This window comes from Pseudochaenichthys georgianus, chromosome 15 (genome assembly GCF_902827115.2).
Source record: "Pseudochaenichthys georgianus chromosome 15, fPseGeo1.2, whole genome shotgun sequence".
Lineage (NCBI taxonomy): Eukaryota > Metazoa > Chordata > Actinopteri > Perciformes > Channichthyidae > Pseudochaenichthys > Pseudochaenichthys georgianus.
This window is the reverse complement of record NC_047517.1, coordinates 32,520,411-32,547,056: the sequence shown is the minus strand read 5'-3', so window position 1 is coordinate 32,547,056 and position 26,646 is coordinate 32,520,411. Positions and strand designations below refer to the sequence as shown.

At 42.4% G+C, this 26,646-nt stretch overlaps 1 protein-coding gene across 3 annotated transcripts in view; it reads left to right on the top strand.

Moving 5' to 3' along the window:
- The window catches only part of cep170aa (centrosomal protein 170Aa), a 52,526-nt gene that overhangs the window by 8,930 nt on the left and 16,950 nt on the right, over window positions 1-26,646 (top strand). For all 3 annotated transcript variants that reach the window (XM_071205567.1, XM_071205568.1, XM_071205566.1), the window contains exons 2-10: window positions 1,296-1,355; window positions 1,971-2,107; window positions 9,873-9,962; window positions 11,864-11,945; window positions 12,988-13,043; window positions 13,168-13,393; window positions 15,031-15,168; window positions 18,887-19,045; window positions 20,139-20,444. In XM_071205567.1, the coding sequence (XP_071061668.1) occupies window positions 2,003-2,107; window positions 9,873-9,962; window positions 11,864-11,945; window positions 12,988-13,043; window positions 13,168-13,393; window positions 15,031-15,168; window positions 18,887-19,045; window positions 20,139-20,444 (1,162 nt within the window). In that variant the 5' untranslated portion in view covers window positions 1,296-1,355; window positions 1,971-2,002. The remainder of the gene's footprint in view (window positions 1-1,295; window positions 1,356-1,970; window positions 2,108-9,872; window positions 9,963-11,863; window positions 11,946-12,987; window positions 13,044-13,167; window positions 13,394-15,030; window positions 15,169-18,886; window positions 19,046-20,138; window positions 20,445-26,646) is intronic.

Genomic DNA, 26,646 nt, shown 5'->3' with positions numbered 1-26,646 from the left:
GTCAATGGTCATTTAATAATAACGTTTTAGACAAACATTTTTTCAAAATGCACTTATCTTTGACTACATGGTGGAGCAGATTACTTTGTAGCCGTTTTAGATTTCCTCATTAAATGTTTGAAATATCAAATAAAAAAATGGATATTCTGAGTGGTTACTTTGAAGATAACTGATCCCTTTTACTTCAGACAGCTGTTGCTTTGGTGTGGTCATGATCCAACAGCTTCGTGTGAGGAGCTGTCAGAGGTGTGTAGTTGATTAAAATGTTATCCATGGGATTATTGAGTTGGTATACCAAGTACTTATGAGGTCAAGTGAGTAAAAGCTTAGTTCAATAATCTTTAATTCCCTCTCTGATGGACTTTTCTTGGCACTTTCTGCACATGAGAGAGCTCCTGTTATTTTAGTGCCATTCGAAACCTTTGGAATTAATTTAAACCAGGGTTTAATTAAGAAAATGCAGCAATCTTACCATGTTTTTAGTTGGGTTTGTTTGATTTTTAGGGTTTAGGAAGATCACATTACATTTTGGAGCAGATCAGATCACGGGGCAGATACATAATCATCATCTTGTGACAGTATAAACATCTCATTTATGCACAGCTACTTTTGGCTGCTTAGCCGGTGTCTCCTTTAATATGCATCAATCCCAGAGTCAGTTAGAAAGCGGCCATTAAGATAACAAGAGAGACGACCGTTAGCTCTGCTTAATGTTGGTCCTTGGCAGTTGGAGAGTCAGTGTGGCTGGCTCTGACCTCCTTTCCAGCTCTTCTGAAAGAGAGCGAGGGGAGGCAGCAGGGAAAATAAAGGGAGGCCGGGCCAAAATTCCTACATCATTTCCTCCTGTAACATCTGGCAATGATCAGGGCAGACAGAGAGAGGATGTTTCTCACTGGCTGGCTTAGTGTCGATTTTCAGGCGTAGACAGAGGTATCACATAGCAGACCGCCCACTCAACCTCATTCCCCCTACCAGCAAAACACTGTGAAGCAAGATGGAGGGTTTCATTTGGTGGTCTCTACCAAGCCCCCAGGAAGTGCGCCGGACTCTGTGCCCAACATTCGTTGTGTCCAAACGGCGGTAGGCCTACTGCAACTTTCGTATCAGTCCGTGACGTCACCTGGCCCAATACAACTTTTGCCCATTGACTAACATTGGGAAAGAGACGTCTGTAAATCAGCGGATCCATCCATGGTCTCTACCCATCTCTCTTTTTCTATTGTTTTCCTTTACACACATCTTGGGTATTTATATCATGTTATATCATAGCTTATCCTTCCTTCTTCTTTTCTCAGGATGGCCTAGGCGTGTTGTGTTGTCAGCAGTCGATCGGCAGTGAGCTACCTGGACCAGAGGTGTGTACAAAACGTTATTATCCGATATTTAAAAGCAACTTGTTATAATGTCTTTCTACTCATACAAGGCAAAATAAGCTCTTTCAACCCTAGGACCAGGTTAGCAAATATCTTAAATACTGTTATTTAATTGTCTAACATTTAGCCAGGTTGACTTTGATAATGGAACAACAGTGGCATTAGGTTTTCCTTTAACCCCTCAACATGCAAACGTATGTATTGTCTTTTATTTACTTGTTTTGAGAGGGACAAACATGCCTTTATATTTTAATCCTTCGTAGTTTATTTTTTACTGTTATTCTTATTGGTTCAACAAGAAAGTGTTCCTGCTATTATTTTTATATTGTTGTCATTATGTCCTTACCAGATTGAGAATCTCTGTAGATATGACTTTGTTTAGATGATATACTAAGAGATATCAGATTCTCAGAAACGTTCCATCAGGTGTCTTTATAAGATGTGTCAAATGTATGATTATATAATGGTATCGGGGCAATTGGGCTCGCAATCTCATTCAGATATGTTATGCCTTGGCAGCATTTGACACCTGTGGACTGCAGCTAAATGAATAACTGCATATATTGAACTTATACTGATTTGCTTTTGTCCTCAAAGGTGTGTACCAGCGGCAGCAGCAGGTTGCAGATATGAGTGTGACCTCGTGGTTCCTGGTGAGCAGCGGGGGGACTCGGCACCGTCTCCCCCGGGAAATGATCTTTGTTGGCCGGGATGACTGCGAGCTCATGCTACAGGTGAGAACCCTTTACAAACCAGTTCCTCCACTGACAGCAGCTTTAAGAAACCACAACAGGCAAGACGTGCTGTTGCCTTTTCCCCTTTTCTCTTTTTATTCAGCCCATCCTGTCTTTATTAAAGTAAACAAAGCAGCCTGAGTCTTAAAGGTACAGAGTATTATGATATCCAGAACCCACTGAGCCTGACACTCATGTTAGGGGTTCCTCTCAGGCACATACAGTACATAACCCCCTGTCCTCGCAGAAGTCTGTTTCATAAGCTCAGTGTTTACTGTATCTCACTGAGCACACTACAAATCAGCCCTCAATGTCTCTGTGTTGCATTTACAGTAGCAGAGCATGTTTATATGTCATTATGTTGATGTGTGAGTGTGTCTGTGTCTGTGTACCGAGGTGGTGTGTGTGAAGCTGTGCACACATCCAGGGCGACCATGTTTATTCTCATGTGTACCTCTGGTCCCTTCTCTATTAATAGAAGGTGGGGCAGATGCCCCCTGACTTAGATCTGATTTCATGTTGAGAAAATATTTGATGGGAAGCAGTGACTTTCTGAGAGTCTAACTGTCAAGAAAATGTTCAGGACTCTTACTGATACTTATTCATTTTGAATGTGGAAGTTAGTCTCACTTTTCAGATTGGCCTCTCTATATTATGAAATGACTCTTCTAGTGTTACCATATTAAATAAGATTGATTTATAGCTTTCTGCTTTCGATAGAGCACTTTGTAAACTTATAAAAACAGCCCTAGCTTTAAAAGATAAGACCATCTGTTTTCTAGGTATAATTTAGTCTGTTTTTTTATTACAAAATCAAAACTTCAAAAATATTTACACCATTTTGGGTTTTCTGGGTTAAACAGTCTTAATAATAATAATAATAAATTCAATTTAGCCCTTCTCATCTGCCAAGACAAATCCCGAAGCGCTTCACAACAGACGACACTGATCAAATTGAAGAGATAACAAGTTAAAAAAATTAAATAAAGATACCGATGAAAATGGCAGTACACCAGGTGTACCATGATAAAAGTTTATTGGAAGGCCTGCCGAAAGAAGAGGGTCTTAAGGCCGGTTTTGAAGACCTCGGTGGAAGGGGCAGATCTCAGCTGATCTGGGAGGGAGTTCCAGAGGCGCGGGGCGAATGAGCAGAAGGCTCGGTCTCCCATTGTCCGGAGACGTGTGCGGGGGATGTAAAGAAGAGGAGCGTGGCTGGAGCGGAGAGAGAGGGTAGATATCTGGGTACGGATGAGGTCACAGAGGTATTTTGGGCTTTGGCCATTCAGGGCGTTGTAAGTCAGGAGCAGAACCTTAAACTGGATCCTGTAGAGGACTGGGAGCCAGTGTAGTTCGGCAAGTATGGGGGTTATGTGGGCGGACCTTTTTGAACCGGTGAGAACTTAGAAATAAAACTGAATTTCTGAATGACTTCATGTCTGATTAAAGTCATATTGAATATTAATCCAAGACCACATTGTGGTGGCTTTTTGTCTAATTAAAAAACCCTGTTCTTTTATACTAAGAAGGTTGGCTTCACCCTGAGTTTGTTTCACATTCAAAGAAAATGACTTCTTGTTTTCTTTCTGTTGTCCTTTCATTTAATGGTTAGTCTAAGGTTGATCTTTCAGTTTGTTGAGATTCTATTCATTTTCCTGCTGGCCTTAATCCTATCATAGTAATTGTCTTTGATGAAGACATTTCAAGAGAGAAGTAATAAGAGTAATGTACTGAAGCTATTGTTTTTGTTTTCAGGAACTTTCTCTAATATGTTTCCAATAAGAGGGTCTATTGCTCCTGTGTGTGTGTCCTTGTATTCCTACCCTTGTGATGTCTTTGAATAGATACTAATAGAAAGATAAGGAAAATCTTCCAAATTCAGGAAATTGTTTAGCTGTGTGTGTGTGTGTGTGTGTGTGTGTGTGTGTGTGTGTGTGTGTGTGTGTGTGTGTGTGTGTGTGTGTGTGTGTGTGTGTGTGTGTGTGTGTGTGTGTGTGTGTGTGTGTGTGTGTGTGTGTGTGTGTGTGTGTGTGTGTGTGTGTGTGTGTGTGTGTGTGTGTGTGTGTGTTTGAGAGGCACTTTGTGTAGCTGCAGTGCTCACAGTTGTCCTCCATGTGACCAGGGCCGTATCCAGGATTTCCTAAATACCGAGGTCCAAACATGCTAGGGGGGTTCGGGGGTATACCTCCCAATATTTTTGGGGTTTTCATGATCTAGTTAGGTGCTTTTTAAGTCCTGTGGGGGTCACAAATTGGATAATATATTGATTTCAAACCATGTCAGTGGGCTGCAGTATAAATTATTTTTGAAAGTGTAATGCATAAGAATCAGTTGAATGTTACTATTAATGATCTGGACATGCAGAAGAGGCTAAAATGATCACAAAACATTGTCAACATTCATTTTCAATGTCTCTCTCCTTTCCATAACCTGCACCCTCTCTTCCATCTTCTTTAATCTCTCTGTCTTCTTCCTGTTCATTACTCTCTCTGTCCTCTACTCTTTCTCTTTGTTCAATCTCTCCCTCGTTGTTCACTTTTTGCTCCTCCTCACTTGTCGCTCCAGCCAGTGAATTAAAAGCAATTCAGCAATTTAGTTGATTTCACTTGTTTGTTTGCATTCTTTTTTTTATTAAAATCTGTTTTGTTTGATTCTCAAAAGAGAACAAAGATGTAAGCAAATTGTGTTTTATATAATTGTATGTTATTATGACATCATAACTGCAATAGATGTATGTTGTTTTAAAAGTATGCCTATTGTCTATATTGTAAATTAAGACTATTGTTATAGATACATAGATAGATAGATAGATAGATAGATGGATAGATAGATAGATGGATAGATAGATAGATGGATAGATAGATAGATAGATAGATAGATAGATAGATAGATAGATAGGGTTATTAAGCCTACATTCTTTTGTGTGACTGTACCTGCAGTTCCTCCCTGACTTCCATCACTTTCTCTCTCTTTCTCTCTGCCTATCCTGTCTCTTCCGTATCAAAGCTGAGCTTCGACTGACGTAGTCTTTTCATTATATCTGAGTCAGTGTAAAAAGAAAACAATACAATGTTATATCTTCAATGTTCTGATTTTACTCAAATTGAAATGAAAGAAAAGCATTACAACGTTTGTTAAAAGGTAATCCTTCTGACATTGGATGAATGTAATTAACTGTAGCCCTCTAGCTAGTTTATTCACGCAATTTAAACCAAAGTATAGCCTATAGCGGCAATATAAGTTAGTGTGCATGTTGTCGGACGTCCACTGACTAACGTAGAGCGTTCACACAGGATCTGCTGGTCCTACACTGAACAAAAATATAAATGCAACACTTTTGTTTTTGCTCCCATTTTTCATGAGATGAACTCAAAGATCTAAAACCTTTTCTATATACACAAAATAACCATTTCTCTCAAATATGGTTCACAAATCTGAAAAAATCTGTGATAGTGAGCATTTCTCCTTTGCCGAGATAATCCATCCCACCTCACAGGTGTGGAATATCAAGATGCTGATTAGACAGCATGATTATTGCACAGGTGTGCCTTAAACAATAAAAGGCCACTCTGAAAAGTGCAGTTTTGCTTTATTGGGGGGGTCAGAAAACCAGTCAGTATCTGGTGTGACCACCATTTGCCTCACGCAGTGCAACACATCTCCTTCGCATAGAGTTGATCAGGTGGTTGATTGTGGCCTGTGGAATGTTGGTCCACTCCTCTTCAATGGCTGTGCCAAGTTGCTGGATATTGGCAGGAACTGGAACACGCTGTCGTATACGCCGATCCAGAGCATCCCAAACATGCTCAATGGGTGACATGTCCGGTGAGTATGCTGGCCATGCAAGAACTGGGATGTTTTCAGCCTCCAGGAATTGTGTACAGATCCTTGCAACATGGGGCCGTGCATTATCATGCTGCAACATGAGGTGATTGTCGTGGATGAATGGCACAACAATGGGCCTTAGGATCTCGTCACAGTATCTCTGTGCATTCACAATGCCATCAATAAAATGCACCTGTGTTCGTCGTCCATAACATACGCCTGCCCATACCATAACCCCACCACCACCATGGGCCACTCGATTCACAACATTGACATCAGAAAACCGCTCACCCACACGACGCCACACACGCTGTCTGCCATCTGCCCTGAGCAGTGAAAACCGGGATTCATCCGTGAAGAGAACACCTCTCCAACGTGCCAGACGCCATCGAATGTGAGCATTTGCCCACTCAAGTCGGTGACGACGACGAACCGGAGTCAGGTCGAGACCTCGATGAGGACGACGAGCATGCAGATGAGCTTCCCTGAGACGGTTTCTGACAGTTTGTGCAGAAATTCTTTGGTTATGCAAACCGATTGTTGCAGCAGCTGTCCGAGTGGCTGGTCTCAGACGATCTTGGAGGTGAACATGCTGGATGTGGAGGTCCTGGGCTGGTGTGGTTACACGTGGTCTGCGGTTGTGAGGCCGGTTGAATGTACTGCCAAATTCTCTGAAAGGCCTTTGGAGACGGCTTATGGTAGAGAAATGAACATTCAATTCATGGGCAACAGCTCTGGTGGACATTCCTGCTGTCAGCATGCCAATTGCACGCTCCCTCAAAACTTGCGACATCTGTGGCATTGTGCTGTGTGATAAAACTGAACATTTCAGAGTGGCCTTTTATTGTGGCCAGCCTAAGGCACACCTGTGCAATAATCATGCTGTCTAATCAGCATCTTGATATGCCACACCTGTGAGGTGGGCATATCAAGAAGGAGAAGTGCTCACTATCACAGATTTTTTCAGATTTGTGAACAATATTTGAGAGAAATGGTTATTTTTTTGTATATAGAAAATGTTTTAGATCTTTGAGTTCATCTCATGAAAAATGGGAGAAAAAACAAAAGTGTCGGTCCTCCGGTAGTGACCCGGAAATGAATTTCAGCGCGCCATGTTGAAGGACATCTCATTTCTCTCAATGCACTTTGAGGACCGAGGATCGAGCGTCGAGGAGGCTCTCTGGAGGAGCTCTAACCGAGGATACACTGATGGGTCCTCCACAGCTCCTTCGCGGATGCATTTCCGGGAACAGGGATGTTTCAAAGAGTCGTGACCATAGGTCGTGACGCGCGTCCGGACTTATCTCAGCCAATGACAGCTCTGCATGCATCCCCGGGATATTATTTTATTAACTGCTTTCATCGCGACGTGATGTTTACAGTGAGAACAGCTATGAGGTCCGTGCAGAAAGCAGAGCAGTGTGTATAATATATATCACTCAGTATAACAGGCCTACTATTTGCTTTAGTTTAGTAGATATCTACAAAGAGTCGATATTTTTCTAAAACCATTTAGTGCTTCACATAATAAAATACACAACGGCTGTAGCCTGTTATTGTCTCATTATACCGCACTGTGAATGAATTAAAAATAAATATATAAGTGGTCATGAACACATCTGTCCATCAGACAGAGGGCTGCTGTGCTTCCTGTCATCATTAATGGACGTCTCTTTAAAATTACCGCTCAGAGGAGAGGAGTTCTCATTTCTCTAACCGCCTGCTGCTTCCCCTCCTCTCTCCTCGGTTCCCCTCCTCGGCTCCTCCACTCGCATCTCCCGAGGGGGGGACTAAGTATCGAGGATAGGAGTCGAGGAGTGGAGTCGAAGAGGGGAGTTAGAGAAATGAGAAAGGGCCCGGGCTGCCGTGGTTTGTTGACATGTCGTCTTCTTCTGTTTGCTTTAATCGAGGCTACGTAGTTATGCAGCGCCCCCATCGGCAGTAAATGGAAGTTCTACAAAATACCCCGTGTAGTGCAATTAGTTCAAAAGTTTTGTTATATATATATATATACACAGCCCGGACCTCGGTGACCTCAAGGGTGGATACGGCCCTGCATGTGACTGCTTAAACGCGCCAAGGCCTGATCACATGGCAAAGGTTAAATAAAAAACACTCACTCACAAACAGAATAACACACTAAATGCTTGTAGAATTATCTGCTACTGACCTCAACCTCTGGCTTTGTGAGCAGGTTATATTTGACTGTGTTTATGTATGTATTAAAAAGGGGAAGGAGTGTAATAAATACAGGTACACAGTCTCCATGATGTCAGTCTAATTTCTGTCTCCCAGAATGATATCCTCTGTCTCACAGCTCCACTTCTCTGTTTGTGTGCTCTTGTTTCCTTGGTAAATCAAATGTACCTCATGTCATTATCAGTTTTAGATTTTCTGTTTTACTCACTTTGCACTTAATTAATATAACTCAAACAAGCGCATTTTGGGAGTTTTTAAACGTAGTTTATTTGTACCTCAAATGTGTTCACTTTGCTGACACTCACTTTTAGTTATACGTTGAGCTATCTGTATTCTGAGTTGCCTCTGCACATATTCAGTCAGTCAACTCAGCGGTTTATCGGTGTGTAACTACAGGAGTCTGTTACATCCTGCGCTGAGAGGTACAACAAGCAGATCAGTTGGTTTCTATCCTGTTTGATCTAGCCTAATCTCACTCAAATAATCTGTTTGACGGTTTGCTCTCTAAAGCTGCTTCCCTCGGGTTTACTTCAGCAACAAATCAGCCATTTTCTAGAGCCTTTTTATTTGAGTATGAAATCAATACGTGTTCCAGCTGAGCTTTCAAAATCATTCACTGACTTCAGCATCATAGTCTTATTCTTGCCTGAATCTTGCTGCGAAAATAACTTTTTATCTTTTTGACTTTTACCCCCAAGCTGTTTAAAACGTGCGATTCATGAGTGAGGCAAAATGACTCGGTTACACAACACATCAGAACAGTTAAAGGAATTACTTGATGGACGTCATATATCCCATATTTATTGCATGTTATCCCTGTTTGGTCACGGGTGGAAAAAAGAAGGCTGAAATTTCAAATCCAGTATTTTCTAATAATGACCGTATCACTAAAATTGATAACAGCTGACCTGAACACCGTAGCAAACCAATATCTTGTGGTTGTGTGTGTTGTGCTGTGTCAGCAACATTGAAATACCTTCTGATATGCAGCGTTGATATCTTAGAAGATATCCTACAAAGTTACAGTGAGGATCACTATCAGAAAATATTCTAGAAATTGGATGCACTTACCTTCACAAAGAGGCACCATAGCACATTCTCCTTCAGTCACAGCCTTTAATAGTTTTCTAAGAAACCTTCATGGTCAGGGTTACACTGTTTGATGTCCTGATGTAACCATATGAGCAGTCTGAAGACATTTTGAAAAATAAGCACTATTAAAGGTCACCTATCATGCAAAATCCACTTCTTCATGTCTCTTCTACATCACCATGTGTCTCCTCTGTGTAAAGAGATTCTGGAAGTTTCAGGAACAAAGATTCTCTCTATTTTTGTCCTGATCCATTTCTATAAAAACCAGTCTGAAAATGAGCTGATCAGATTTTGGCCACTTTATGATGTCATAACGATTTCTTTGCTTGTGTAACCATCAGCCAATCACCAACCAAGGTAACCCCCCCCCCCCCCCACCTTATTCCCTGAATCTCCTCCTAGAGCCCCTTTGTGTTCTTTTTAACCGGGCTCCTTATTTTCATCTAAAGTAACAGACAGAGAATCAGCACTTTGGAAACAGGGCTGAAACAGAGGGGATTATGGGATGCTGCAATGACATGTTTGGTATTTCAGCCAATCAGAGACGGGTTCTGTATATATCTGAGACCTATAATAAAGTAATGAAAAACAGTATAATAGGATATCAAAAGTTACCGCTTGGTTAATGTTTAATGTTTGTTTTTGTTTGAAGTCCCGCAGCGTGGATAAGCAGCATGCGGTCGTCAACTATGAGGCTGGGACAGACGAACACAAGGTCAAGGACCTGGGCAGCCTGAATGGGGTGAGTACACACTTAGAAATATGCAAAACAGAGAGCGTTTAGGAGAGATTAAAGGAACAAACCGAACAAAGAAGATGACAAAATAATGGAGGAGAGAAGGAGGTCACATGATGGATGGGGAGAGATAAGAGTTTAACCTGCCGAAGGTGGAATAAAGAGGTTTGGAGAGAGAGATAGGGACTGCAAAGATGGAGAGAAATCAGGAGGTAGAGAGGGAAAAAAGGACGTTGAAGGGTAGAGAGCTGAGGGTTAGAGGTTAACGTTTTTTGGCAGTCAATAGGATCTTTTATTTTACTGCTGCTAATCAATCTCCCAGTTAATGAAGATGTGTATCACGGCTGAGGTCAATGCGAAGCTAATCCTAATTATGCAAATCACCACTTTAGGGCAAAACCTTTAAACAAAGGGAAACTAAAACAAATCTTACTGTTTTCACATGATTTGGTGAAATGTGAATACCAGCAATGGAATTTCAGCTGATTATCAAAAGCAATATTGTGATATTATTCACAATTAGATTAAAAGCGGCGGTTTGAGCAACATCTTACCCATGTTTTTTTCCTTGTTTTTTTGTGAATCAACTGAGAGTGAATTTTTTTTGTTCTTGTTTATAGCAACATGATCTGTGCTCTTCTGTAGTGGTCTCCGTTGTTAAACAGGAAATGTACCAATAAACCCAGAGGAGTCCCCTGGGTGCTCTAAGTGTCCTCGCTAACATCTTTCCCAATTCATTGTCCCTAGAGCACAACCAGACTTTATACTGATATCACACATTTGAGTTCTAGCACTCTAGTTTTGGGATTTGGTTTGAGAGTTGTTCATGTTGATTCATATTTTTGGACTGTCTTAGACCAAAGTCCCCATGTAAATTGAATTATGTATCTTAAACATACAAAGCACAAATGAGCTCTTTGACTTGGTAGGAAGAAACACAAAGTAAAAGTATGTAGTGTACAGCAAAATGTTCTCTTTGTCAGTTTTTATTATTATTTATTGCACGGCTTAGTTGAAAACTCGTATTATGTATTACACAGGATACCAAATAATGTTTGTATTAGCTAGCTTTACAGATGTTACGCTAGGCTAGTAGATTCCCTTTGGTTTTAGCTTTATGCTAAGCTAAGCTAACATCCTCCTGGTTGTAGCTTCATATTTAATGAACAGACATGAATGGGTGTAGATGGTCGCTTTTCTACTGCAGTCCCTTACCCTCTAAGTAGTTGTGGATACATGTAGAATGTGTGCAGTACAACCTGTTTACAGTGACCACATGCTGTTAGTCATGTGTAGTGATAAGCAGTCACAGCCCAACAGATCGGACACATCCTCTCCAGCTCTCAGACAGGAAGTGGGAGTCAGAGCTCCTTCCTGCTGTGTCATTAACCATTCAGCTTCTTTGGCTGCATTCAGAGGAAGTGTTTTCCTGCTGAGTCAGCGTATATAAACAGATTTGTCAGAGTTGTGAGAAAAAAATCTGTGTGTTGAGGATTTTCACCCTTTACTTCTCTACAGATGTTTTCAAAGACGGGTTGTAAAGTTCTCATGGACCAGCTCACCAGAGAGGAGGCAGGAATGTTTTTATTACAACAGCAGTGCAAGTACAGTATGATAGAGTTTCACTTGCAGTTCAGTGAAACCTGATCTGTCTCAGAGCTGCACGATGGAAGGAGGGCTCAAAGGGGGAATGGGAGTATGCGATCGTAATAGATGGGAAAGAAAACAGGCAGGGAAAGACATGCAGTGTAGTTCTAAGGCCTTTAGTCCTGGCTATGCAGACTGATTTAAAAAAGACACCAGGATCAGATGATTCAACTGTTGGCATCATGCAAACTAAGACCCTAATCACATGCTTACCTTTGTTAAATGACCATCTTCTTTTTGTCTTGCCTTTCCCCCTGCAGACCTTTGTTAATGATGTCCGCATCCAGGAGCAGATGTACATCACTCTGAAGTTGGAGGACAAGCTGCGGTTTGGATATGATATCCTTTAAGCAGTTCAGGTAGTAAAATAATACGTAGATGCTTTTTTTGAAAGGTTCTGCATAACAATAGAATCATTTACAGCTTGCAGTACTAAATGGTTATATGCATCTCTGTGTTATTTCTTATATATATATAGTATATCTTTGTTTATAAAACGGACAAGTCAAATCAAGCAATCTGATCTGATCTTAGCCGTGATATAATGAGCGTATATCACGGGTAGAATTGTAGTTACTTTTCATAAGTCATGTATCCCTCCGCGTCTGAGAGAAGCTACAACCGTTACAGCTGTTACATTACATCCCTTACGAAACTAACTAACAAAGCTTAAGCCGAAACATTTAAGTGGATTGAGCAGTGCCTATCTCCAGAAAGAAAAGCACCTAAGACGACGACATGCAGAGCTACGTGAAGAGCAGGTAGACCAACTGGAAAAGTACCCCCATTCAAAAGGTTTCTGATGCGGGTCTTGAAACAAAGCAGAGAAATGATGACCGTTAGTGGCCACAGGTGCGAAAGCTCTCTCCAGAGCTACGGGAAGCCGAATCTCGCGGACCGGAGAAAGTGGAGCAATATTCTCGCCACGCCGAGCAACAGCCTAGAACAACCTCAGCCTATACAAGTAATCTCGTAAGCCATGCTACTGGTGCTGGACAGGTTTTCAGTGGCTGCACAATAAACAGCAACATTCAAATTAATGTAAATAAATAGCCAAATAGTCGATCAACGCTCTCTGTCTAATATGTTCGCTAGCTGTTAGTGTTGTTGCATTAGTGTATGTTTTGTGCAGAAAAAACTATTTAAATTAGAGTGTGTTTTTTTCTTTCATATTGCCACACTTGGTAACCGTTTTATAAAAGCAATAGCTCACTGCAGGCCGTGATATATGGTCATTATATCACAGTTAGGGGCGTGGTTCGGCCCGACGCGATGCGGTATAATGAACATATACCACGGCCTGTGGTGAGCTATTGCTTAAATATACATGTATCATAATTGTGCTATTATGGCTAGTATTTCCTTAACCTCTCTGTCTCACATACCAATCTGTTCACGGTGGTGAGAGGAGAGCTCACTGTGCCTGAGGAGGCTCTAAAGGTAAGAACACACACACAGCCTTTGCCTGAACACACACTGTCAAGGAACCTTCTTCACCAGGACACACAGTTGTATTATACTACTAACATCTCCAACTTATATTTATTTTCTTTATCCTCTTAAGCATGAAAAATTCACCAGCAGCCTCCAGCTCAGCAAGAAGCCTCCCAGCGTTGAAACCACTTCCACCACAACCACAAGCAAGTCCCCCATTAAGACCCCAACAAAGACACCAAAGTCTCCCAGCAGCACCAGCACCCCGAAGCCAGCGGAGAGGAGTGGGGTGACTTCCTCCAAAGAGCCAGCAGCTAAACCTGTGGACTCACACAAAGCAGAGGAGAGGTTAGCAGGTGAGAGACAGTTTGGAGAGGAAGTTGAGACAGTATAAACAGTATATCGCTGTGTTGGTCTGATTACACTCTTTTTCTTGAAAATGTAGATCTATTGACTGCTATCACAGGGCAGTCCTTTCTCATTTTACTTTAACATATACAAACAATACCTTAAAGTAAAATGTTCCATCTTTGAAAATGCAATAAAAAGGTTAGTATGTAACATCCCATATACCTTATTATACTAACACTTCATAATGTCTTATTGTACATTCATCTATGGAAATGTATTCTAAACAATGTACTAAGACTAGTTAAATACAAAGTTTACTGTTCCAACACAAATTGATGTTGTATTGGGACTTTTTAAAACCCCAAGAAAATAGGATTGTCTGTTCTGCAACTCCAAAACAGACATTTTCATCACATGCTCTTTAAGAATTTCAGGCTGAATTTCTCCACTTACTGTACAAAACACATTTTCAGGAGAGTGCAGTGAAATTAAGAGTGGAGGGATTTGATCTCAGGCCAGTAGGGGGTAGACATGGTCACCAGGGAAACAGCTTTACCCTCCACACCAACATGGAGTCACTCTGTTGCAACATTAAGACGGTTTAGGACTGAAGGCGTCCCTAATAATCGACATCACTGACCAGGCTGGGGGGCTAGCAGGGGTCCCAGTTAAGCTCCAGATGTTGAAACAATGCCACTGGGGCTTGTGTTATTGCACAGATTAAGCAGTAACAGGGTCAGAGGGCCCACACAATGCAAACCCATATGCCAGCACTACTTGTTTTAAAAAGCTGTAACATTCAAAGGCTTGGACGTAACCAAAAACACGCTAACATGCACATACGGTGTTGCATGTCTCCCCATCTGCTGCTCATGCTTTTAATGACACCCCCTCTGTGGTCTGTGCATGTAATCCTGCAGTGTTGCTACTGTAACACCAGGCCTCACCCAGATAGTAAACCTTATAATGAGCATACTTTACGTAGCTTTATAAGGCCCCCTTATATACGCATGCAATTTGGCACACAGCATCTATAATTATTTGCATATGCTGTAATTAAACGTGTGGGATAAGGGGTAATAAAGAAAAAAATGGTAAGAAGAGGAAGAGCAAAAAGTTAACACACGAGGAGACTTCCTTCGGTACAGCGGTTTATCCCACAACATTGCTGTTTAAATCCAACTGGGGATGTCTTTCCTCAGTGTCCCTCAACTGTGTCACTTTTCTTCTGTGCTGTCCAATTCAAAGACATAAGTATGCTTGTCCCATGGCAGCTTTCATTCTAATGGGGGCAGAAAGGGAAACGGAAAGTCCCTCTTCAATTGAACCGCGTGTGTCTGAGAAACAGAGTGAGAGAGAGAGAGCATGATAAGAGAGTGTGTGCACGTGTGTGTGTCCATCCTGCTGGCTAGAGTTGTAAAAAATAGGTCAATGGTGCCAGAGGGGAATTCATTCAGCGAGATACACACACACAAAGGACAGCTGGGTTCACTTTGTGTCATCGGACAATAAACGGCTTATGTCAAGAGTATGGATGTAAAGTCCATAATACATGTGCTAAATATGCCAGGCTGCAATTAAAGCTATATTAAAATGTGCTCAGGCTTTGTTAAATGTGTCTGCATCTGTGTGTCTGTTTTAGGGGATGCTGCAGCGCTGCCTCGTGGGACCCCACTCTACGGACAGCCGTCGTGGTGGGGGGATGGGGATGCAGATGATGAGAACTCCTTCAAACAGGAAATCAAGTCATCCAGCAAAAAACATGACAGCTCCATGTCAGGTAGGAGGAATTCTGTTTGTAAACTTCTAACTTCACACATGTCCTCATCAATGTCGTTTTCATCATGAAGTGCACAAACCAAAAATAGTGGTTTCAGACATCTATCCCTTTTCCTAAAACAACAATGGTTTTAATCGAAGAAAGCTAGTTGACTGTCAAGTGATACATTTTTCTATCGATTTCTTAAAAGGTTTTGCATTGGGCGACAGACCATAATATCATTAATAACACTTTTACAGGACAACAACTGTTACAGTCGAGATTAATTGTTTGTTTAATTGTTTAAAAACACAATTATACAGTTCCTATATGAATATACAGAACAACATGGTGTGTTTTCTCTTAAAAGGCAAGGACGACAAGACACCGTTTTCACACCAAATTGGATTTAATACTGACTTCTTAAATGTAATTTTGTCATGTATAGTGGGATAATCACATCTTTACTGTTGTATATGTGAAAGTTACACATATCAGCATGTCTTTGAATATGTATTTTCTGCAAGTAAAGAAACATGTGTTATTTTGCAGTAGCTCTATGGTGCTGTGTCACAAGCATTAAATACTAAATTGAGCAATGCAGTGCAGATGCTTTTATCTCAGTCGCTGGATCTTCATGCCCTCTGGCTCACTTTATGTGCTCCCTGTTGACAGGATAATGGCCAGTGTGTGTGTGTGTGTGTGTGTGTGTGTGTGTGTGTGTGTGTGTGTGTGTGTGTGTGTGTGTGTGTGTGTGTGTGTGTGTGTGTGTGTGTGTGTGTGTGTGTGTGTGTGTGTGTGTGTGTGTGTGTGTGTGTGTGTGGTACAATGTATATCCAAGTGCACACAAAGGCCTGTATGTTTCTCTGTTTGCCTACAATATGTGCCTGTATAGTGACCGTTAGGCGGGGGGGGGGTTAGTTGGTTCTGGATAGTCCGAGTAACAGGATTAGACGATACACCAATAGAGAAACAGCTCAGCGGTACAAAATCAGTCTGTGCCAGGCTGGTTTCAGTGTGGACAGGGTATTCAGGGGCAGTGGGGGGAGGTCAATCATACACAAACATTGGAGCAGACTGGAGCGTCCTTAAATCTCTCGTCACATCTGGAGGGAACGTCTGGGAGCGTCTTCACCGGCACAGAAAGGAATACTTTTTGCAGCTCTTAACAAATAGTTAATTTCTTTCTTAAACCATTTTAGGAAAGTAATTTGCCGTTAGAATGAGATTAGAAAGGCATTTTGGAGGAAACCTGTGCACGCTTGTGAGGATGATTTGAAACCCCTAAGAGCTTTAAAAGAAAAAGCCAAATGGGATTGGCTACTTCAGTCATGAGAAAGGGTGAGTGGAAGTCATTTTCCGTCTTTTTTGTCATTGACTTTTTGACTTTTTGAGCGCTGAATGGCTGTTATGGATCTGTTGTGTGAGGCAGCACGCTCCCCAGGGGGTGTGTCACACTGTATTTATCTAGGTTACATGGACCTCGGCATCAAAAGAAGATCTTATCAGCGTACACAATGTGAGCTTGACCTCTATATCGGCTCATACTGTTAACATCAGATACAGCAGCAGTGAAGGGGAAGTGAAAGAGAGGTTTTGGGAAGTAGGCGATTTAGTTTTGAGTGTGTTTTTGTTGCTTGCATGTGAATGACAGTTAAGTTTAGTGTGTGTGTGTCCTTTTCTCCTCCGCATTGAATAGGCTGTGTTTGCTTGTGAGAGCCCCCTACCCCCTTCCTTGTGTATTGTCACTCACGCCGATTGGGTTACGCCATTGCACCAGCTCCCCCAACACACACACACACACACTCTCGTGCACACTGCGTTCAAACAGCCCACTCTCTCGATCCATACTGCAGCGATCATTAGCCAAACCACTCTCTGAGTCTCCGGTAAGTATTACTCTGAATTCCATATACTTATGATAATGATGCTGGTAAAGAGTTGTCAATTTCAATCAACTTTTAATTAGTGCTCTTTGAAGAACTATTTGATCATTTAACTTGTTTAGGTCTTAAGTAAATAAGAATTTGAAAAGCGATGTCATATTTGAAGTCTGTCACACTTGCCTTACAGGAAATGCCTTTATGAATGCGTTCAATACTCACAGGGTATCATGACTCTTTAATGCTGCGTCTGTTGTACATAGTAGACTTACAAATCAAAGCCGATTCCATAAAGCCTTGCGTGTTTATGGTAAGCCAACTGAAAATAAATCCTGCAGCACAGTCAGCATTAGTTTGAACTGTATTTATCTTATTAAACTCATTCATGAAACTCGTTGCTTTCCGGACAAGCCATGTGATTTATGGGGGTGTGAGAGGAAGCTCTGATAGTATTTCTTTACATTAACTAAATGTTTGAGATACAGGAAGTTTAGTCATTTCTCCTGAACTTCTTATGGTTGTTTTGTCTGTTTTGCATATTTGTTTTTGACACGTCCGTCTTCTTTGCATGGTATTATATACCGCGGTTAAGACTTTTCTAATTCTAATATTTACAGTCAGTTTAAATCCATGTTGTAAATCTTCCAGTTTATGCTTATGCTGGTAACCGCACATTTTTCCCTAAAAAACCGAGAGTAGCAACAAAACATGGAGAGGCAGCGTTTAGCTGTTATGCCCGACACTCTGGAACAAACTACCCAACTCACGCACGTCCGCAGAAACGCTTACTATTTTTAAATCGAGACTAAAAACATATCTCTTTGCCGCTGCTTTTAATTGAGATGCTCATATTCGAACTACAGTATGCCTTTTAAACATGTATTGTATACCTGTGGTGTTTATTTTTATTATTTGTATCTTTGCTTTGTAATGCCTGTTGTAAAATGCCATTGTATAATGTGTTTTTACTGTATTTATTCCTAAAAAGTCTTTTAATTTGTTTTGTAAAGCACTTTGAATTGTCGCGTACAGAAAAGTGCTATATAAATAAACTTGCCTTGCCTAAAAAATGAGCCAAAGAAAAATGTAGTTGATAAACCGAGCGAAAATAAGCCTGAGAATCATATTTAGAGTATATTTTATTTATGAGAAATGCACTCTTTTATATTCTGCGATGTCAGTTTTCTTATCTTGTTGCTTTTTGCTAATTGCCATATGTTCCTCAGTTAGTCCCCAACATGAAGCAGATGGCCCCTCTCATTTCCGAAAGTCTCATTTATCATATTCAGATCCCACAAAGACTGAGATAACACATGCTCCATATTGTGAGGACCCCAAAGCAGATTTAAAAAAAGCTCCACTAAGGCTTTTTCTCCTGAGTGACTTTGTGACGTGTGCGTCTATAAGCGATTGAGAGTGAAACTAAGAGACAAAAGGATACATGTATTTCTTTGTAGTATTTGTAGTTTATAGGCTGCATCCTCTCCCAGAAGGAGACAGTTATTCTGATACATGGTGGGATACACTTGCTGAAGAGAGGGCCGTGATTGAATTGGTCCTTTGTTGGCTCAGCTTGACCCTTCACCTTTGGATCTTGATAATGAATTCTAGCATTCAACTGTGACATTGAAGCAGTAGGATGTCATGTTAGCAAACTAATACATTCTCAAGATTATATAGAAGTTTGTATCAGTGAATATGAACTGATGAAAAGTGATGTTATGACAACTCGTACGATGATTGATAACACGTCTTACACCCCTTTTCTGTTCTACTTGACAATGTAATAGCGCTGATAATAATGAAACCTTGAATCATCAACCTTAGTAACCTCTTTCCTTTCCTTGTATCCTCAGACAGCAAAGAGGCTCGTCGAGGGGATAAATCTAAACAGGACAGCCTAAATGCGTCGTCCGCCAACGATTCCAGTTACTTTGAGATGCCTACCAAGGAGGGTCACATCGCCAATAACGGCATCCATGAGGTTCCCACCAAGGACACAGAGGGCACTGCAGGTGAAATATTCCTTTCATTTATTCTGATTTATAAAATAAAAGAGGGAATGTATAGGTTATATTGTCTTTGTTAACAATTAAGAACTTTTGTGGTTTCTTATCACAGATACAATTCCACTCCTTCATTCATTTGTGACATTAATAGAACTTAAAGGTCCCATGACAAGCTTGTCTGGTTAGTACCCGTCCCCTTGTGTGTTATGTAACTTGTTCTGCATGTAAACGGTCTGCAGAGTCACAAACCCTCAAAGTACACCCTGTAGAGAGTACAACTCTGTCTATGCTGCCCCAGAACGCCTCGTTGGAGATTTCTCTTTTTTCATTGTGTACTTCTTGGGTATAGTGACGTATTTCGGGTATAGTGACGTTACGTCCGCGGAGCCGTTACGTTTGGACCAATCCGTGGACTTCCTCACACACACACACACACACACACACACTCGGCGGGACGTTGCGAGGCTCGCTGGTGTGGGGTCAGCGAGACACCGAGACACCGCGGAACTCAGCCTGGGCACACACACAAACTCCCAGCCAGGCTGCGGGTGTGTGTGTGTTTCAGGCTAGGTTTCGCTGTGTCTCGCTGTCTCGCAGACGGCCACTGGGCTCACCGGGAGGGGGGGGGGGCAGGAGCTCCAACAAGCCATTTAGGACAGAGAGTGAACACACATACTATACAGAGATGCTGTATGAGAAACCAATGTGAGTTTGGACAATTGTACAATATATATTTATTCTAGTAGACCTCAACAATGGAATTATGATCAGTAGAAATGGCCATGACATGGGACCTTTAACATATTTACAGATTCATTATTACTCATTTGAGTTCTGTCAGGGTGACCTTTGTTATAAATGTGTTGTATAAGATAATTGATATACAACAGAAAAAAGGAAGTGGCCAATGTTTGTCATGCACAAACAGAGAAGCAATCAGTCTGAAACAGAAACCATGAGCAGATGTCGACTGTATATTTTCATCATTTGATTAAGCCAAGAAGTCACAGTCATAAATGTTTTCCAATCGGATCACAGAAGACAAGTTAATGCCAGGTCTGAACAGGATCTGTGACTGACACAACGTTCTGCTCCACAGCTCAAGGTCACGCCTCCTTCACCATAGAGTTTGACAGCACTTCTCCAGGGAAAGTCACCATTAAAGACCACGTGTCAAAGTTCACACCCGACCACCACAGGTCTCGCTCCAAGAAGAGTGGAGCAGGAAGTGGGGGAGCATCAGGGAGGGACCTAAGCACGCTGCAAGCCGCCATGATGGCCTCAGAGAGCAAAGTGGCTGATTGGCTGGCCCAGAACGACCCAACTCTGGTGCGCAGCGAGTCCACGGAGGACGACAGCAAGAGCATCAAGAGCGACGTGCCGGTCCATCTCAAGAGGCTCAAAGGTACAGATTGCTTTCTTTTTACATTCCTACAGGTGTCAATTGTTTAAACATATTTCTTGTACGATTATCTTGTTCTCTACTGGCATATTGCGAAAAACATATTAAAGGTCCCCTAGTATACTGTTTTTCACCAATATATTACAGGTTTCAGATATATACAAAACATGTCTCTGAAGTGTTTGGCTCCAAACAGCAAACAGATCATTGCAGCATTACCCATAATCCCCTCTGTTTCAAAAGTGCTGATTCTCTGTCTGTCACTTTAGATGAGAATAAGGAGCCCCTCCCCATGCCCCTCTGAGAGATATTTGGTTACAAAGAACACAATGGTGCTCTAGGAGGAGATTCAGGTGATAAGGGGGGGGGGGGTTACCTTGGTTGCTGATTGGCTAATGGTTACACAAGCCAAAACATCCTTATGACATCATAAAGTGGCCAAAATCTGATCAGCTCATTTTCGGACAGGTTTTTAATATATAAATGGATCAGGACAAAAAGAGAGAGAATCATTTTTCCTGAAACTTTCAGAATCTCTTTACACAGAGGGGACACATGTTGATGTAGAAAAGACATGAAGAAGTGGATTTTGCATAATAGGTGACCTTTAAGCCACCAATTCAATACATAATACATGAATCAATACTACGTTTTACACCATAAAACTATAGGTATGAACGAACAGCTCCAATTCTAATAAAAAATCTAATAACACGAACAAAATTGATATTTAGAACCTACTGAAACACAACCTTTAATATAGTTTATACATAGTGTATACTGAGATATACTCTACAGCTATTCAGACAGCTCTTTAGGGTACACTAACGGAGCCTACACACGGCGGCGTGCGTTGCTGCTTGGCGGTGGGCGTGTCTTGAGCTTGGGGAGTCAATGCGAGCAACGCGACCAACAACGAATCACATGAATGTCCCGCCCCGGACATACAAAGCAAACCATTCATGCTACATCCATGCTGGCTAAATATACTGTCTATGCTTGCTAGCTGTCCATTCAAACGAAGTACACTGGATATAAACTCCCCAAACAGGCGAAAACCTACCAGTTTCACCCACTGTCTCTGCCACCTCCCCCCATGCCTGGCTCCTCCGGTTTGTATCCCTGTATGTAAAGAGGGACTGGTCATAGAGTACCAGGTGATTCCCTACCGCCACGATCATTTTCTCCTCCATTTTTTGACATAATGGGAAATAACTGCGGTCTGGCTCTTCCAACATACACGCGGTTTGATTGGCTAGCGCTTGTACTGTCAGATTTGCATACGCGGGATTTGATTGGCTGACGCCTCCGTCGAGGCGGCAAAAGTAGAATATTGCTCTACTTTTGCAGCGAGCACCGCGAGAGAAGCTACGCTTTGCTCCCACAATGCAGTTCGCCAAATCGTGACGTCACCCCATTCAAAGTGAATGGGCAGAAGCGTTGAAGCGGAAACGCACGCCGCCGTGTGTAGGGGCCGTAACACAGCGTCCACACGGCGGCGTGCGTTGAAGCTTGCCGGCGGGCGTGTCTGAAACTCGACCAACAACCAATCACATGAATCTCCCGCCCCGGACACACAAGCATGCGGTTTGATTGGCTTGAGCTTGTACTGGCATATGATTTGATTGGCTGACGCTTCAGTCGAAGCTTCAAAAGTTGAACATTGCTCAACTTTTGAAGCGAGCAACGTGAGCCAAGCGAAGCAACGCTCCCACAATGCAGTTCGGCAAAGCGTGACGTCACCCCATTCAAAGTGAATGGGCAGAAGCGTTGAAGCTTCAACGCACACCGCCGTGTGGACGGGCCGTAAGATTGTCCAATAGAACCAATCAACTTAGCTTTGCAGTAAACCTATTTTTCTTTGTTATTTTTAGATTTGTCTTTTCCAGCTATGTGAAGCCGGGGTTGTTCTTTGTTAGGATCAGTGTTTTTTGGCAGCGGTAACCAAGCCAAGGGATTAGCTAGCAGACAGAAATAGGTAAAGCCCAATCTACTCATCTGATATCCAATGATGAAGCTTAGCACGAGTAGCAAAGTACAGCTCCATTCAAAGAGATATTATCCAGTGAAGAGCACATACTCTACGCAAATACTACTTCATGGCAAGCCTTATAAGCTTTAGTTTTTATATATATGTATTACATTGCATTTAGCTGACGCTTTTATCCAAAGCGACTTACAATAAGTGCGTTCGACCAACAAAATACAAACTTGAAGAAAACAGAATCATATAAGTACATCAGGCTTCATAGAGCAACAACATTTCAAGTGCTACTCAACTGGCTTTAGGTAAGCCAGCCCTTTATTAGTATATAAGTGCTTTGTTAGTAATTTTATCGCTCGAAGTGGAGTCGAAAGAGATGAGTTTTCAGTCTGCGCCGGAAGATGTGTAAGCTATCTGCTGTCCTGATGTCAATGGGGAGCTCATTCCACCATCTTGGAGCCAGGATAGCAAACCCACGTGTTTTTGCTGATGGGAACTTGGGTCCCCTTCGCAGCGATGGTGCAGCGAGCCGTTTGGTTGATGCAGAGCGGAGTGCACGTGCTGGGGTGTAGAGTTTAACCATGTCCTGGATGTAGGAAGGGCCAGATCCATTCGCAGCATGGTAACGCAAGTACCATTGTCTTGAAGTGGATTCTAGCAGTTACCGGAAGCCAATGAAGGGAGCGGAGGAGCGGCGTATATCTATGATATCTAAATCCTCTCTGTTTACCTCTGTGGGCTTGTTGCTATGCATTCTTGGGGTAAGTTTAGAAATGTCTGTGACTTCCTTTTTCTCTGCGTTTATTGCTACATTTATCAATTGCTGAGTAGGCTCCGTCTGCCGTGGAGTTTCTGTGATAATGTGCCATGCAAGGCGAAGCTTTGCTAGTCCCTAGTCTGCCGGTAAATCGACTTTATGTTTGATGCTAGTGTGGGGTTGACTACATGCTGGTCATGAGTTAATTAAATGCAGGCCAATTTATGTGTTGTTGACATGTGTGGGGGAAGGGAGCAGCAGACAGAAGCTGATGAAAATGGAAATCTTTGAAGCAGGAGTGAAAGGCAGGAAAACAAATTCATTAGATGGAGTTAGAACTGCATGCATGTCAACTGGCTGATGGCAGGGTTCACCTGATGGATGATTATGTTGCTCACTGACTGTCTCGCTGACTTTGGGACTGCAGTGTTTCCAACAGAAGCTGTGACGGTTTGATACTTGATAAACTGACCCTTGGTATTTCAATACATGAAGGAAAAGATGGACAGCAATAGCAAGGATGGACTGTGGTTTTGAAATGATTATGGGAGGAAATTACTGCAGGGACAGAGAGAAAAAAGGTGGTGGAAATGTGGGCTGAGTGAGGAGGAGAAGAGGGAGGGATAGAGGGCAGGTGGACAGCTGGCTGGAACGCTGCCCATTGATGCTGGCAGGGGACATGTGAGCTGTGCAAAAACAGGTACGGTGGGGAGATGGCTGCGAGGGTGAGGAAGGCGGGAGAACCCTAATGTTACGCTGAGAGCAGCATTCGAGGCGTGACAGCAAAGGTGATTGGACAAAGAAAGGCAGAGGAGGCTTGTTGCCTGGACTGCAGTAAAAGCAGAAAGGGAGGTGGCAAAAGACAGAGAGAACAGCTTTTGGTAGATAGTTGTTATAGTAACAAAGATGGAAATGATGGCAGGAATAAGAGACGACACAGACATACAATTACAGATAGCTAAATCTAGCAGCGAACATCTCTTTGCGTCTGTGTGAGTGTGTGAGAAAAGCGTTTCAGCGCTGACGGAGGGTGTGTGAAGCACGTGCTGCTAGCATTGTGTGTGTGGCTGAAATGCGTTGTTTCTGTGTTTGAGAAATGCTCAGCGCTGATTTGCCGACAAGCGGTGAAGCATGTGTGGTGTTGTCAAGGGTGTGTCGTAGAGTTACTAGGCAGAGGTTTAGCAAAGTAATTGAGAGAGGCGACATCTGAGCCAAAGCTTCTGATTGTAAGCATCAAGGTGAGTCTTTCTTTTGCTGCGAGAAGGACGATTTACAAGAATACATCTTCATACTGTCTGATATTGGTATCCATTTTGGAATATGAGCTGTCATGTGTTTATTATGGTGACATACGTGCATGTTCCACACCAATGAGATATGATTGTTATCAGTTATCAGTTATCAGTGTTATCAGTGTTATCAGTGTTATCAGTATTGTTATCGGCTTTGAATGTGCGATCTGAATTTTTTTTTTCTTTATGTTTTGCAATGTTGATTAATTTTCAGTACATTGGTGCATTAGTATTAATGATTTGCAGTACATGTTAATGCTTCACAGATACATAAGAGTTACAAATCTGTCTGCATATTACTGCATTGTGTGTAATGATACAACAGAACTCTGTGTATGCAATAAAGGTTGCATGTTTGCTTGTCTGTGGCTTTGCATGCATGTGAACTAAATGCATCCTTGTGTCTGATAGTTGCGTGCGTGTGTGCGTGTGTGTGTGTGTGTGTGTGTGTGTGTGTGTGTGTGTGTGTGTGTGTGTGTGTGTGTGTGTGTGTGTGTGTGTGTGTGTGTGTGTGTGTGTGTGTGTGTGTGTGTGTGTGTGTGTGTGTGTGTGTGTGTGTGTGTGTGTGTGTGTGTGTGTGTGTGTGTGTGTGTGTGTGTGTGTCAGTGTGTTCAGCCTGTAGCGGAGACAGAGTCCAGCTCCCCTGTGAGTCATGTCGGGGCGAGCGGGGCAGAGTGCCGGCCTCTCACAGATACCTCTGTTCTCCGCTGCCCTGCCAACGGCTTCTTTGTCCGGACACACAGCATGAAGCCCTGCCTCTGTGTCACACTATCTGCTCATCTGCTTAAGCTACCCTAACGCTCTTTCCTGTCTTATTTCGTAGTTTTTCTTCTTCTTTTGAATGAAATGTGTGCTGTATTACATTTCAAAGAGTGACAAAAGACAGGCGGCTTGTGGAATGTCACAAATGAGCTGCAGACTCAGAAATATGCCCTCGGCCACAAAGCTATTGTGATACAGTAAATCCACAGTGTGTGAGAGACATATTAGAACAAGTAAGCCGCAGAGCCTAAGATATCATTACAGTTAGTTTGTAATATGCTCCCAAAGCTTGGATGCTACAGTTCCCATGATAATTAGCTTCTTCCTGTTTTTCATACTAATCTGTCCAATTTGTAGAGCAGAATTTCGGTGTAGATCTCAAGTTCCCAAGACTGAATCGAGATATTTTACATTACATTACATGTCACTTGTTAGACGCTTTAATCCAAAGCGACTTACATACTCAATACTGTGGGCAATCCCCACAGGAGCAATTTGGGGTGAAGGGTCTTGCCCAGGGACACAACGACATGCTGACTGCAGTGGGGTTTGAACCCTAACCCCCCTGATCCGAACACCAACGCACTAGTCCACTGCGCCACAGCCTCCCAGAGATAACCCTTCATCACGTCACTGTGACATCTCCTAAAGAGCTTCAGAGGACTTTATACAGCTTATTTTACAGGTTGAGCAGTACTTACTGTAACGAGTAATCCGATCCTCTAAAGTCCCCCCTGATGCATCATCTTGTCTAAGTTGCACCAATGTTGCACCATGCCAAGTCTAGGTCCAATGTCAATCCAATCATATACAGCTAAGTACTATCCATACTTTGACTTTCAGGGAAGATCAGATGTATACAGAAAATACAATGATGCTAAACACAAACCTTTGGGGTGAGTTTGAAACGTTGTGTCTGAAGTGAGCGTGTTTTCCGAGGTCATGTGGTGATTCCTCCTCTCCGAGACTCTGACTGACTGTTGGCTTGTTAAATGACTGGATGATTGAGTAAGTGGCTGTCAACTCTAGTGGCAATACACTACATCCCGAGACTCCTTCAGTGAGGAATTCCCACTTAATCCAGTTCTTCTCCTTTTCTATCCACCCTCCTCTTTTCTTCTTCCCCCATCCTTATCCTCCTTCCCCCTTTTCTTTCACAGTCTCCTTACTCCTCCATCCCTGAAGCCCTTTCCCCCCCTCCCACACACACTCTCATCCAGCTCTGCCTCCCCCTCCATGGTCTCCTCGTCCCCTCCCCCTTCCCACTCTCTCGCTGGCCGTAGGCAGGGCCAGTAACCATGTGGGTGGCATGTCTGGATTAGCGTGGCACACTGTCTGCCTTCGCATAAAACTGAGAGGACATGCTGATTGGACCCAGACTGATCAAAATGTAGAAATGGCAGTTATGTG